At 33.8% G+C, this 13,603-nt stretch overlaps 1 protein-coding gene across 3 annotated transcripts in view; it reads left to right on the forward strand.

Moving 5' to 3' along the window:
* The first annotated feature begins 7,033 nt into the window (after positions 1–7,033).
* Positions 7,034–13,603, forward strand: part of LOC131046345 (nudix hydrolase 23, chloroplastic) — a 50,884-nt gene continuing 44,314 nt past the window's right edge. For all 3 annotated transcript variants that reach the window (XM_057980070.2, XM_057980069.2, XM_057980068.2), the window contains exon 1: positions 7,034–7,535. In XM_057980070.2, coding sequence (XP_057836053.1) covers positions 7,287–7,535 — 249 coding nt within the window. In that variant the 5' untranslated portion in view covers positions 7,034–7,286. The remainder of the gene's footprint in view (positions 7,536–13,603) is intronic.

Genomic DNA, 13,603 nt, shown 5'->3' on the forward strand with positions numbered 1-13,603 from the left:
TTTGTTCTTAAGAAGTCCTTGTAAACATTTAATACTTAGTTATTTTTGTGTTTAGTTATACTTTGCACATAGTTTCGAAACCATTGTTAGACCTCGACATGGTTTTCACGACTATTTCGAAGCCCAACAAAGTTGTGTCTTCACCTTTGCTTTCTTTTTAAAATTTTTGAGCCTTCATTGCCTTTTCCATTTAGTTTTAAAAGTGTTATCATACTTTGACGGGGTTTACACAACCTACCCAGAGCTTGATGAAGCCTTTGTATTAGTCTTGTCTTATCTTTTCAAAGATTTTAAGTCTTCGCCAACTTTTGTCTATGGTTTCAAAACCACCGTCGGAGCCCAATGTGGTTCTCACAACTTGTCTAGTGCCTGACAAGTCTTTTTTCTTGGAAAATATTTAAAATAATCAAATTTATTTTCTTTCCTAAAGTGGAAGATATAAGATAGGTTTTGAAATAATGGTTGGAGGCCATCGATGTTTTCACAACCTAGTGCTTCTATGAAGGATTTCTTCATTATAAATTTTTTAAATTGAAGGAAAGAAGAAAGAAGGAAATTCACTTCTAAGGTGATGAATATTGGAAGTTTCAAGACCAATGTTGGGGGCTAACAAGGTTTCCATAACCTTGCTAGATTTTGACAATAAATTCACAACTAAAAGAAAAGAAAAGTGAAGAAGAGAATAAAGGATGCATTAAAGTGGGAAAGGAAGAGGTTCTAACAACCTCATTGGTAGATAACATAATTTTTGTAACTTGACCGGTAGCTAGTTCCCAACAAAGAGATTCAACTTCAAACTATTTAAAGAGGACATAATTAAAAGGCAAAGAAAGAAGGTGGTTCTAAAACCTTTGTTGGACCCTTATAAAGTTCCTATAACTCCCTCATTCCTAGTGGGCAGGTGATGTGGTCACATACGCCAATATCATGGAATTTAATTGGAGTATAATCCAAGCCTTGGCAAACTATGAAGATTGCTCATATGTTTAGTACCTAATTTGTTGGCAATATTATGTAGGAGGTTTAATCTTTGTTGGAGCTTTTTTTTAAAGCTTTTGTGAACTACCTGAAAAGGTATATGCATTCCGATGTGGACATTGACCACAAGGTACAAAGCGTTTCATGAGAGCCTTCACCTTTGCCAGAACCTTTTGATAGCTCGCATGAGGATGTGAAGGAGGAAAACATGGATGATGTGTACAATGTCTACACAAAAGGAGAAATATGCCATGTGCTTGCTTTTCCCTGTGGTGTGCAAAGTTGACACATGACAACATGACACATTGCACTAGGAATTTGAGTCTTTGGGCAAGAAAGAAGATGCGTAGGCCCAACACATTGTAGCCTCCACATGAGTCAAAGAGATAAATGCTATTCTAAAGCTCATAATTCCCTAACATGTTCAAATAAATCTACGACTTGCATTCATTGTGCAATTGTGCAAGATCATAAAGGTGATTAAATTGCATGGTGCACAACTATGCACAAGAGGATCTTGATGCAAGTAATTTCTCACTAAGTTGAAAGTGATCAATGGTGAAAATGCATTGCACATGTGCATAAGATCAAAGAGCTACCCAAGTTGTACAACACACACTAGCACACAAAGCAAATATAAGAAACACTTTCCCTTCTCGTAATGGTGCACAAAGTTGCCACGTGGTGTACAATGATGTAATGTTCTAGGAATCTGAGTCTTCGGGCTTTAAAGGAGGTGTACAATTTTGATACATGCCAACTTATACAAAGGAATTATAAGGTCTATGTTTTATTATTTTGATGATTCTTTAAAAGATTCAGTTTCAAGAATGTTAAGTAGTTATGTATCTAGACATTATAAATACTAGGTTGATAGACTAATGAAGGGCCCAAATCTTTGATTCCCATTCCACTTAAATGTAAGAGTGAGAATCAATCAAAAGGAAGATCGATAAAAAATTGCTATTCATTTGGAATGAATATTATTATCTATGTGTATTAAGCGTTGATTAATTTTTCTTTGCTATTCATATTAAATGTATGAGTTTAAGTGTCACACTTATGAATAATAAATATAACTATGATGTTGTGCCTGTGGGGGTCTTTGGGAGTTAGGATTTCTACTGGCACGTACATAAGCTCTATGCATGGCTACATTTCAGTGGTTGATCCACTCGATCCTCCGTATTTTGCACAAATACCATGCCCTCTCCCTACGATTTAGGTGTAGATCGTAAGAAAAATTCTATGGCTATGAATGGTGGCTTAGTGGGTGAATGGCGACACACTAGAGCAGGATCTTTGAATGGTGAGATAGCTGTGGGAGGTTCGTTTTCCTTTGATTTGCTAGGATCAGGTGTGTACTATGTTGGGGTTAAGGTCGAGAATCATCAAATGAAGGTTGCAGTTCGCTTTGGGATTCTGGCTAGGGCTTGTGGAGCAAACATTGATCAAGGGTTCTCATCTAGTTTGACATGGCCTACTTCCAATACAAACAAGGTTCATCCTGTGGCCCTTCCTATTAAAGATATCCTAAATGTGGAGTTGGGCAAGGAATTTTTAAAGGAGGTGAATGAAAGTGAAAGTGTGGGCTTTTCTTTTCTTTTTTCTATTTTCTTTCTTTCTTTCTTTTTTTTTTTTGCCAAACATGGACTGATTGTGAGATTCAAAGGTTACTAGTCGAGTTTGGTTTATTTGCATCAATGGATCTTAGACACCTGGTGTCCTATTCTTTTTGGTGATTTACAAATTTACCCCTATGAGCGGGGTTTCTTTGTTGTGGTTTTCAATAAAGTCAAGGATTGCTGCAAGATCTTGCATGATTATCAATGGAATTGCAACAAGCACTTGCTAATGGTGAAACTATGGCATGCCTCCTTTGACCTAACTACTAAAGTTTTCTTTGTTATTCTGATTTGGGTAAGATTGTCAAATCTTCCTCTTCAATTCTAGTTGGATTCTTGTTTTGAAGCCATCGAAAATTCTTTGGGAAAATTATTGTGGATTGATGAAGGTTCTACAAAATATCTTCACACCACCTACGCCCGCATTTTGGTTGATATAGAAATATCTAAAAACCTCCTTGTTGAGATCTCCCTCAACACCAAATTTGGTTATTGGAATCAAATTTTAGATTGTGAAGGTATATCTTTCCATTGTCACAATGTTACAAAAATAGGCACATAGCTATTCAGTGTGCTAAGAAGAGGCATGGCAACAAGGCTACTTGGTGGAAGGATGTATCCCCTCACCATTATTTAGTAGAAAAAGACGAGCCTAGTGTTGAAGGTCATGCTGACATGGAGGCCTCTAAGAAGATATCTAGAGATGTTCCCCATAATTTGTGACCAAATAGGCTCCAGTCCACTCCCCAGACTCCTACTGCCCCTCCTTTGCCAAAAAAGGATTAGGTCAAGATAATATCATCTCTTGGTAAAAGGATTAGATGAGAATGATCAGAGGGATTTGATTAATTACCCTCTTGAAGGGAAACACAGTGTTAAAGCTGGAATGAAGAAAGATCTAGAAGAGGGAGAGTAGTCAAATAAATCCATAATTATTTTGGATGAGGGCATGGGAGAATTAGCTAAAAAACCAATGGAGAACCAGATTCTCGAGGATTCTAAGAAAAATTAGACACTAGTTCAAAGGAAAAAGAAGAAAAATGAAATTAGCTTTAACATGCTTCTTCTCTCACATTCCAAGAATGGAGTGAAATGTCAGAGCTAATTGTCTTTTTTTTGTTATCCCCCAACTTTGTCTCCTTTCTCTTCCCATTTGATGGGGATCCAAATTTGGTTTTTTGGGGTGTCTTGCTTTGGGGATGAGGTTCCCCCTTTGTGGCCTCACCTAGTACAGGCTAGGCTAAATTTTCTTGTTCTTTGTCATATAATTTAAAGGGTGTTGCCCCATATGCAACTATTAATCTAATAAAAAGAAAATCTATGAGTTTAAGTGAACATATGAATACTGTTACATCTTTGTGAGTGAAGTATTCATTTAAAGAAATACTTTTTTCCTTCAAGAGTGTAGTAAAATATATTTTAATCCTAAGTTGCCTGCTCACATTGATATTGCAATCTATGCATTAGTATCAATAGTGATTCATTTTAGAAGATTGAAAGGTCTTTGAGTCTTGAAGTTAGTAGTTTGTTTCAATACTTCATTTCAATTTTATTTTTCACATTTGTTGCATAAGTGTTGCATAAGTGTTAGATTCTTTTCCTACTTTTTGGTTAAAAGTAGATCTATTTTTAAATATTCAAAATATCAAAAAAATCAATCTTATGAAGGGAGTTGTACCTTTACAAAATTAAAGGGGAAACTAATTCATAGTTTACCTAACTATTGTTAGCAATTTTGACTTTGTTTTTTGGGACAAAAAATATATAATAATTTATTATTTCTAAAGGGACAAATCTATTAACTAACAAGAAGGAAGAAATTGAAATTGAAACACAAGCTATAAAGAAAGAAGATAACATATTTCAAGTAATAATTAAAGATGTACAATAAATAATAAAAATTAATATAAAAATTCTAATTGCAAATAAAATACTCAATAAGAGCAAGATGAAATTGATATTGTCAAATGATACAAGGGCATTCAATAAAAATGAGTGTAATTTTGAAGTAGTCTTTAGTCGAGTTCAAAAGGTTAGGTAAGCTTTGTGATTCTATTTCGATTGACATCTAAGTAAAGTATTTATCTTTTGATGTTGATATTTTATAAGAAAACGAAACTTTCTCATTAGATGTTGCTATAAAGAAGACTTTCAAGGACATGGTTTCAAAATAATTGTTTAAAAGACATCAACAATGGTAACACTATTGCAAAAATAAGCAATATGTCTATTGCTTTACTTACTTTTCAAAAATAAGTTTTTAATTTCTATAAGAGACTTGAAGAAATTAATGGTACCTTAATGACACGAAAGATTCACCTTAACAATATGACAATTCCAAATGGAAAGGCTTCTACTAAAGGGATAGCTAATTTCAAGATTTATATAACCAAAGTTGCTATTACTCAGTCAAAAGTTCCTATGGATGACATAGTTAGTAATCAAAGTGTGGCAACGGATAAAGATGTATCTTCATAATAATAAATGTAACATTTGATGTTTATTTTTGTAAAGTATCTTTTGTAAGTTATTTTTATAAATAGAAAGTGAACTTCATTCAAACCAATAAAAGGAAAAAGAATATAATTTATTTTTAATATATCTTTTTTGAATGAGTCACACAAACAAGTTATATTTGTACAATTATATAATGTAAGTAGGGTGTAAAGGAATGATCTTTCATTTTTTCTTTGTTTCTAGTATTCTTCTTCTTTTAGAGTTATTACTCTTTCATTTTTCCTTCATTGAAGAGTTCTTTTCACACATTCTAAAGAAAATTATTGGAGAAGACTTTGTGCTCTCATATTTTGGAATGACAAGAATATAGATGAGCTTTGGGTCATAGGTTCTAAAGCGTTGTGTATTTTTCTTATGATAAATTGTAGGAACATATTGAAATTTTCTTTATAATTTTGTAAATTTCATTTTTCTCTTTACATGTTGGAATTTGAATGGTAATTGTTTAGATCTTGATCTTAATCTTCTATGTAGATGTTATTTTTTGTTATATTCAAGCAATATTTAGTAGATATATCTTAGATTTATATATTTTAAAACTATTTTCTATCCCATCTACTTCAAGGGTGAAAAACTTTGTGTTCATACTCTTCTAGTTGAAAACTTAGATTTTCCTTTCCTTCTAGTTTAATTTGTACACTTTTCCTACAACTAATATGATTGGACACTAATAATGTAGATGTGAGGGTTAGAAGCAACTCAACAATTTCAATTTGTGACTATTGATTTTCTCTTTTGTTAGTTAATATGCTATGTTAACTCTAATTAAAATAAAACTAAAATTTGAAATGATGATTATATCGTAGAGAGACTTATGCAAGTTTTACTAACATTTAGGATGAATATGCACTTGTAAAATTTCTCCTCTCGTGTAGCTTTGTCTTATGTGCTTATTGAATTCTCTAATCCATTGACATGTGTTTGTACCAACATTTGAAAGCTAGGTTGTGTTGGAAAACATATTTGGGGACTATTATAAACATAGGGAGGACTTCTAGACCTTGATAATAGTTAAGCTCCTATGGTAGTCTACAATATTGAAAACACATCATGCATATGATGATGATGACATATGTAAAAGTGCAAGTGATGATGTTAATGCTTGATGTAAATACTTGACAATACTCTAGATTGTTGATACTTGATTATTTGATCATTAGATTAACCCAAGAGATGAGTGTAAATACAAGTCCTTGGTTGCTCAATTTGAAGTAAATAACATAATGATAATTGTGGTGATATCTAGATTTCGAGAAAGGCTTCCCCAAAAATAGGGAAAATGTTTTTTAATCCTAAAGACTAAACCATACAACAATATTTTTTTGAGGGACAATCTTTTTCTAACAATGTAAACATAGGGGAAACACTTAAACTACAAGTAAGAATGATTAAATTGATTTATAACAACAATTATTGATACGTAATGAAATAAGATTCAAAATACAATTCACATAATTAAATATAAAAATTACATATAATTTAAACCAATTAATTCTTTTTTTTTTTTGATCCATAAAAGGCCAAGGCCAAAGAATTTTATTAATTTAAAAATAGATAGATTTACATTTACACCTCCATTCGGTGTGGGCATCGGTAGGGAAGAATAAACCAATTAATTCTTATTTAATAGAAAAATTATTATTATTTTATGATATAAAATATAAAAATATATATTAACAAATATATAATATTTATTATAATATAAAAAATATCAAAATAATAAATAATAATTTTAAAAAACAAATTAAAGATTACATAAAAATCAAATAATTCATAATTACTAATTAAAATTTATATCTATATATTTGGAAAATAATATTTCCTTCCAAATTTTAATAATAAAAATAGATTATATACACATTAATCATTTGACAACTCATAAGTACGAAACAAAAATTCGTTATCTCCACAAGAAATTCTTAAAACATTTGGACAGTCATCCAAAAACAAAATAAACTCCAAACGTATTCTTCCATATCTTAAGAGTTTTCCTTCCAATACCTACTCCAAACGTACTCCATAAACGCTCATGTAATCCGTGTGCACAAGAAATTCAGCAATGGCCCAAATAAACAGAAGATTGTAAATTCAAATACTTTTTAACAGTTAATTCAGCCTTCAGGGTGAAATATGGGAGGAGCCCGGGACCCTGTGAATTGAAAGCTAATGGAATGCAAGATGATTAATGTGACAGTGATTAGAGGGTGGTGCATTGCAGCAAAACCCTTGAAATCTTTTTTACTCCAACACAAGCCCACAAGACCAATTCATTCGCTTACCCTTTCTATTTATCCTTTGCAAAAGCTGAACCCCTTAATGGAGAGCAGGACCAGAAGATCTTTAAACACTTCCACTCATAGCTCTCTTTCTAAATCAGAAGCAGAGACATCTTCCACCGCTGTGCAGTCGTCTACCGTAAGTTTGACACATTTATCGCACTGGTTTTCTTGGTCACTGATTTTTTTTCGCACAAATAGCAGAGTTTTTTAGTGTTATAAATCGATATTAGTGCTTTTCTTTTAATTGGGTATGCATCTCATTTTGGGGATAAAATGAGGCTTCACTTTGAAAGTCCAATTTGCTTTGAACAATCGAGTTCATTTCATTCGTTTTTTAACAGAATCGTATTGGTTTTCTTGGTAATTTGGGTGGTCCGTAATATCTCGACTAATTACTTAGCCCAACAATCATTATTGAGATTTTCTTGGTGAATTTGGCTATGTCGAAGAGCTTCGGCAAATAATCTAGCTTGAGAGATCTTTTTCTGCGTTTTTCTCTGTAATTTTGGTAATGCAGAAGACCTTCTGCAAATTATTTATCTTGAGAAATCTGTTGCGGTCATTTTCTTTGTCAGGTTGGTTACCAATTTTTTAATATTAATTTTCTTTGTCAGGTTGGTTACCAATTTTTTAATATTAATTTTATTTGGGACTTACGAAACTATTGCAGGGATTTCCATTTTCATTCTGTTTCTTGGGTTTATGATTTAATTTCATTACCGTTGCATAGATTTTCTTGGTTTATTTATTTGTTTATTAGTGTATTTGGTAAATCCCTCAATTCATTGGATGTAACCTTTGTCTTAGATGGTAATATCGTGGAGCATCTCTTCTGCCAAATATGAATGGGATATCCACCCTACCCTGTCGGTTCTGTGATGTTTTTAATTTAAAAAGTATTAAGTTGAAAAGAGATTTTCTTAGCCAATTTATTTATGCATTGCTAAATTTCCCAGTTCTTCTGAGGTAATTCATGACTTAGATGTTATGACTCAGAGGCATCTCTTTGTTTAAAATGAAATAGGACTTGCTTCTGCTACTTTTGGGGTAGCCTTTGTGTATTAGATATTACTACCCTTTTCATTTGGGGTAGCCTTTTTGGTGTAGATGCTATCATGCTACTACTCAGGTGTTATCTCTTCCATCATAGATGCCTGGGACTTGCATTCTACCTTGTCTATTTCGTGATGTTTATAATTAAATAAATTGTGGTTTGGATGGTATGAGTCATGACTGGAGTTGTCTGCGTGATGTCATATGCCCAGGGCCCCAGAGCATTGGATGTGGAGTTTTTCCCAATTCATGTGTCAAACCTGGAGCGTTGGTTTGAAATCTCATTTGCCTTTATCACTTAGAGCTCACTCTTACAATTATATTGCTTCCTGGTCGGTTTGCTGACTGTTTTTTCCCTTTTACTTTTTTTTTCAACTTATGTAGTTTTATAATGTAATACTGCAGTGGTTTCCAAAGTAAATTGGCTATAAAGAAAAATAAAAGAAAGAATTTATTGAACCTTACAATGATTTTCTTGGATAAATTATTAATTTATTAGGTAAGTTCATCTTTCTTTTGGGTCAATCTTTCGCGTATGACTGAGGAGAATCTCTTCTGTCAAAGTCACCTTGAACTTAGACCCAGCTTTGTCTGTTGGTATGGATCACAGCCAATGTGTTGAATCAGAATGTGGTATTTTACACCATTTCAATATTTTATCATGTCTATGGGGTTTGAACCTGGGGCTATACTTTGTAAGCCCATTTTCGTGTAGTGCTTTAGCTGAATGTCTGTTGCAGTTATTTTCTTCATCAATTTGTCAATAAGTCGTAAACTAGTAGAGTCTTACAAATATATTGCAGGGATTTTCTTGTTTGATTTTTTTAATATATTTTTAATTCTTATTTTAAGCTTCAAAATTTAGACTTATGGATCTACATCAGTGATTGCTTGGTTAATCCGTTCATTTATTTATTTTATGAAAATTTGGATTTGCTTTTAAGTTTTAAATTGCGGTACTCTACGTAGATGCCACATTAAAGGGGGTTTCCCTAAGGAGTTTGCCTTCTATTACAGCTATTTTCATGGTCAATTTATTTACGATCTTTTATTTTGAAATTTATATTTATTTATAAATTTTAAGTTGCAACCTTAGTCTTAGATGCTACGATTAAGGAGTATTTCCCTTGAACGTGTTGCTTCTATTGTGACAATTTTATGCTTCTATTTATTTACTATCTTATTTCAAAATTTGAAGTTAGCTATAATTTTGAAATGTGACTTTTGGCTTAGCTGCAACTGCTGAAGGGTATACATTCTATCAAATTCACTTAGGCACCTTCTATTGCAGTGATTTCCTTGGACATATTTTTCATGATTTTAAATTTAAATTTATTTATTTTTTATATTTTTTGAACTGCAAATCTTTTGTTTAGATGCCAAAATGTAGTAGCTTAATGTAGTGTCATAAATTGTACTTCTTTAATTACGAGTCCAATTTCACACTCCGCCAAGCACTTATTTTAATTTTCCCATTCCTCTATACATTATAGGACCTTTTCTAACATTAAATTCATATTTAATTCAAGAATATGAGTTCTATTTTACTTTAATACATCAACACTCTATACGGGCCCTTATTTTAAGTGTGGCCTTTATCTTATATCATTTTAAGCTTATATGGACCCTATCTCATTTTAAAATTCAATGCACTTCCAACGCTTTTTGGCTAAACTTTTGGGAGGATAATGCGTCGGCCTTGCTATTTCCAGATCTATCCTTGATAAGTGAAAATGATTATTTTAAGTTAGCCAAAAGGTGAATTTACCTTGAGAACCCTAGATAAGACATTATCCTTGATTCATTTCATCATCTCATTATTATCTCATTCTTACAATCTAAGAGCTATCATTCCAATTCAAGAGCATATACGAGTTGAAGGAGCAGCAAACTACAACAAGGCATCTTAAATTATGTTTTCATGATGACTTTATGATGGATTTATTATTGTATCAACACATGAACTTATCCTAAGAGAATTCCATCATCAATTGAATGTATAATCGTTTCAATTAAGCATTTCCATTCAAACATTTCATTTCAGATTTCTATTTCCTAATCGTTATTGTTGTAGGGTTAATTCCAGCTTGAGGTTTGACTCAGGGAAGCCCCTATACAGCCCAACACCATTTTTCTCTCCTTTTGTGCAAATCCAGGCTTGAAAACAGGTTACAAGTTCAGATTGAGAGTACTTGATAAGAGTATAGACAAAGATAGAGGCATCAAGACAAAGTTTAGCATGAAAGAGGAGGACTAGGGTACCTAGCTCCATAGTATTCTTGGACTAGGGCACCTAGTGCCATAGTCCATGTGTTTTGACCTGAAAGTTGACTAGGAGGAAGATTGGAAGCTCTTGAGTTCAGTTGGATCCTTGTTCTACACCTGGACAACTGTTGGGACTATGGCGCCTAGCACCATAGTTCACCCATTTTGAGCTCAGATTTCTATGACAGGTTCCTCTCTGCATCCACTTTCTAGATCTGGGTTTGTTTTTTGATTACCAGTTATGTATTTGCTTGTTTATGTTGATTATTACCATTTTGCACTATTTAGTCTAGTTCTTCGCATCTATCTTATCCAATCAATTCAAATCAACAAAAGATGACAATCAACTCAATGTGCCCAGCCCTACCAAGGGTTTGTAGTTGGGCCTATTGGTTGTTCTCCATTGTAATTGATGGGATTGGGTTGGATTCCTAGTTTGCATGCTAGACTAGTGAGCCCCATTTTCCCTACATTACATTTTGGTGGATCTGACATGTCTTACCCTTGCATATTTCTGATTTTTAGTTTTAGATCTGATTTCTTGCATGCCATTTTCAGATTTAGATGCATTCGTTCATTACTTATGTACTTGCATTGCTTCATTAATCAAATCGTTGCTTCATTAATTGCATATATTATGGTTTAGAAATCAAGTTTTGCTTAATGACATTGCTTGTTTCATTGCATTAGACATCATAAACGAAAAAAAGGCTATTTTAAAATCTTTTCATGTTGCAATTTTTTTTTGGGTGACTATCCTGAACCCCATTCCATGACATCCCATTTTGAGATGAAGTGTTAGCCTTCGGCTAACTAGTCTTTGCATTGTGTTTTTCCTAGTAGTACTAAAATGAATAAATGTGATGCATGTGATGTTGCTTTTTGTTAGAATTGTTTGCCGTTGCACCAAAAGCTCGAACTATCAATGTCGATACAAATGCTAGATTCAACCCAACCCAACGACAGATGTAACTTGACCCACGGGAGGTGGTTAAGCCATGTCACGAGTCCCCAAGGAGGTGCTGACCACCAAGTCAACGATCTCCCCCTCAGCATCGACTGAGCCTTCAACATCTACTGAAGGGAGACTCGAACCTGTGACCCAAGGCTTTGATACCAATTGTTGGAATCGTTTGCCGTTGTGCTAAAAGCTCAAACTATCAATGCCCGATACAAACACTAGATTTAACCTGACCCATGAGAGGCGGATAAGCCATGTTACGAGTCCCCAAGGAGGTGTTGACCACCAAGTCGACAACTTTAGCCTCTCTTATATCACCTTACACCTCTCCTAGAGTTTCTCTCCCCAATGAGGATATTTTAGTGCAAGAAGATATTTTTAATACTTCTCTCCTTGGTGATTGAAAGTGTGCAACTTCACTAAGAATCCACTTTTCCTAGCAATAGGGAAGGTGTGTATTCTTGATCTCCTTCCCCTTTCTTAATTTCAAAGATGTCATCAGGTAGATGTCTTTAGGTAACGTTCTCTTCCTCCCTCTTCGATGGTCATGACAAGGATCCCTTTACAGTTGTTGCAAGATATCTCTTTTACAATTATCTCTTCCTTGCTTAAAGAAACGCATCCTTTACAAAAATCGGTTTTCCTAGCTTGGAACATATGCATGTTTGTTGAGGATATCTCCTTGGTGTTGATGGTGTTTATCCTGGAATCCTATCTACCTTAAGATATCACAGGTAGGTATGTTGACATCTTAAGAAGGGGAGGCATATGAGGCCTCCTTTTTGTTGTGATATTTTAATTGATGTGCCTCTAAAGTGGCAGTGTCGTGTTACATAGTTCCCCTCGAGGCGTGGTTCTCAATCTTTTGAGCTTTGTTATTGGTCACCTAGTATAGCATGGATTGCTAGTGTGTTGTTGTTGTTTACGCCTCCATAGGTGTTGGTTATTATTGTTGTTTGTGCTTGGTGTCACCGTAGCACCCATTTTGTAGTAGAGTTTTTAGATTGCTTTGTAAATAGAGGGCTTTGTTTGGCAATCTTTGCGTGTGCACACTGCAATGCCCATTTTGCAGTAGAGTTTTTTAAATTATCAAGCAAACCAAGGCTTTGCTTTGTAATCTTTCTTTTTGCTAACATGACTCATAGTAAGCAGTTCCTTACAAGTCCCATAGGTCATGTCTCTTCTCTTTCTTTCTTCTCATATGCTCATAATAAGTGGATCCTTACTAGACCTAGAAGCCATACCTCATGTCCCCTCAATTGGTGTACGTCCTTGTTCTTTCTATAAGTCCACTTGTGCTCTTGCAATAACATACTGAGAATGATATTAGCGGTTGAGACATTTTGATGTTGAGGTCTCTTCAACTAGTTGACTTGGAACCTTTTGTTTTTAGTACTAATGATGTTTGCTTTATATATGTGAAGGTTATTTGCATTGATTCCTATGCTTGGGGGTTTGTGCATCTCTCAAACTTAGTGTCGTCCTATCCCTAGCTTGTCTTGCTCTTAGATGCTCTATCTCTTCATTTCTACTTTACCATGAGTATGAGTGCAAGTTCATACTCCGCTAAAGTGGGGGCTAAATGTAGTGTCATAAATTGTACTCCTTTAATTATGAGTCCAATTTCACACTCTCCCTAGCACTTATTTTAATTTTTCCATTTCTCTATACATTATAGGACCTTTTCTAACATTAAATTAATATTTAAAACAAGAATGAGTCCTATTTTAGTTTAATACATCAAAACTTTCCTATTCAGGGCCATATTTTAAGTGTGCCCTTTATCTTATATCATTCATATCTCATTTTAGAGTTCAATGCACTTTTTCCTCCACTAAATGTTGTCATTTTTCATATAAATTATATTTATGGTATTAGGGCTCTATTATTTTGCATCCCTAAAAATTTGGGCCTATTTTGTCGGG

Source organism: Cryptomeria japonica, chromosome 8 (genome assembly GCF_030272615.1).
Source record: "Cryptomeria japonica chromosome 8, Sugi_1.0, whole genome shotgun sequence".
NCBI lineage: Eukaryota > Viridiplantae > Streptophyta > Pinopsida > Cupressales > Cupressaceae > Cryptomeria > Cryptomeria japonica.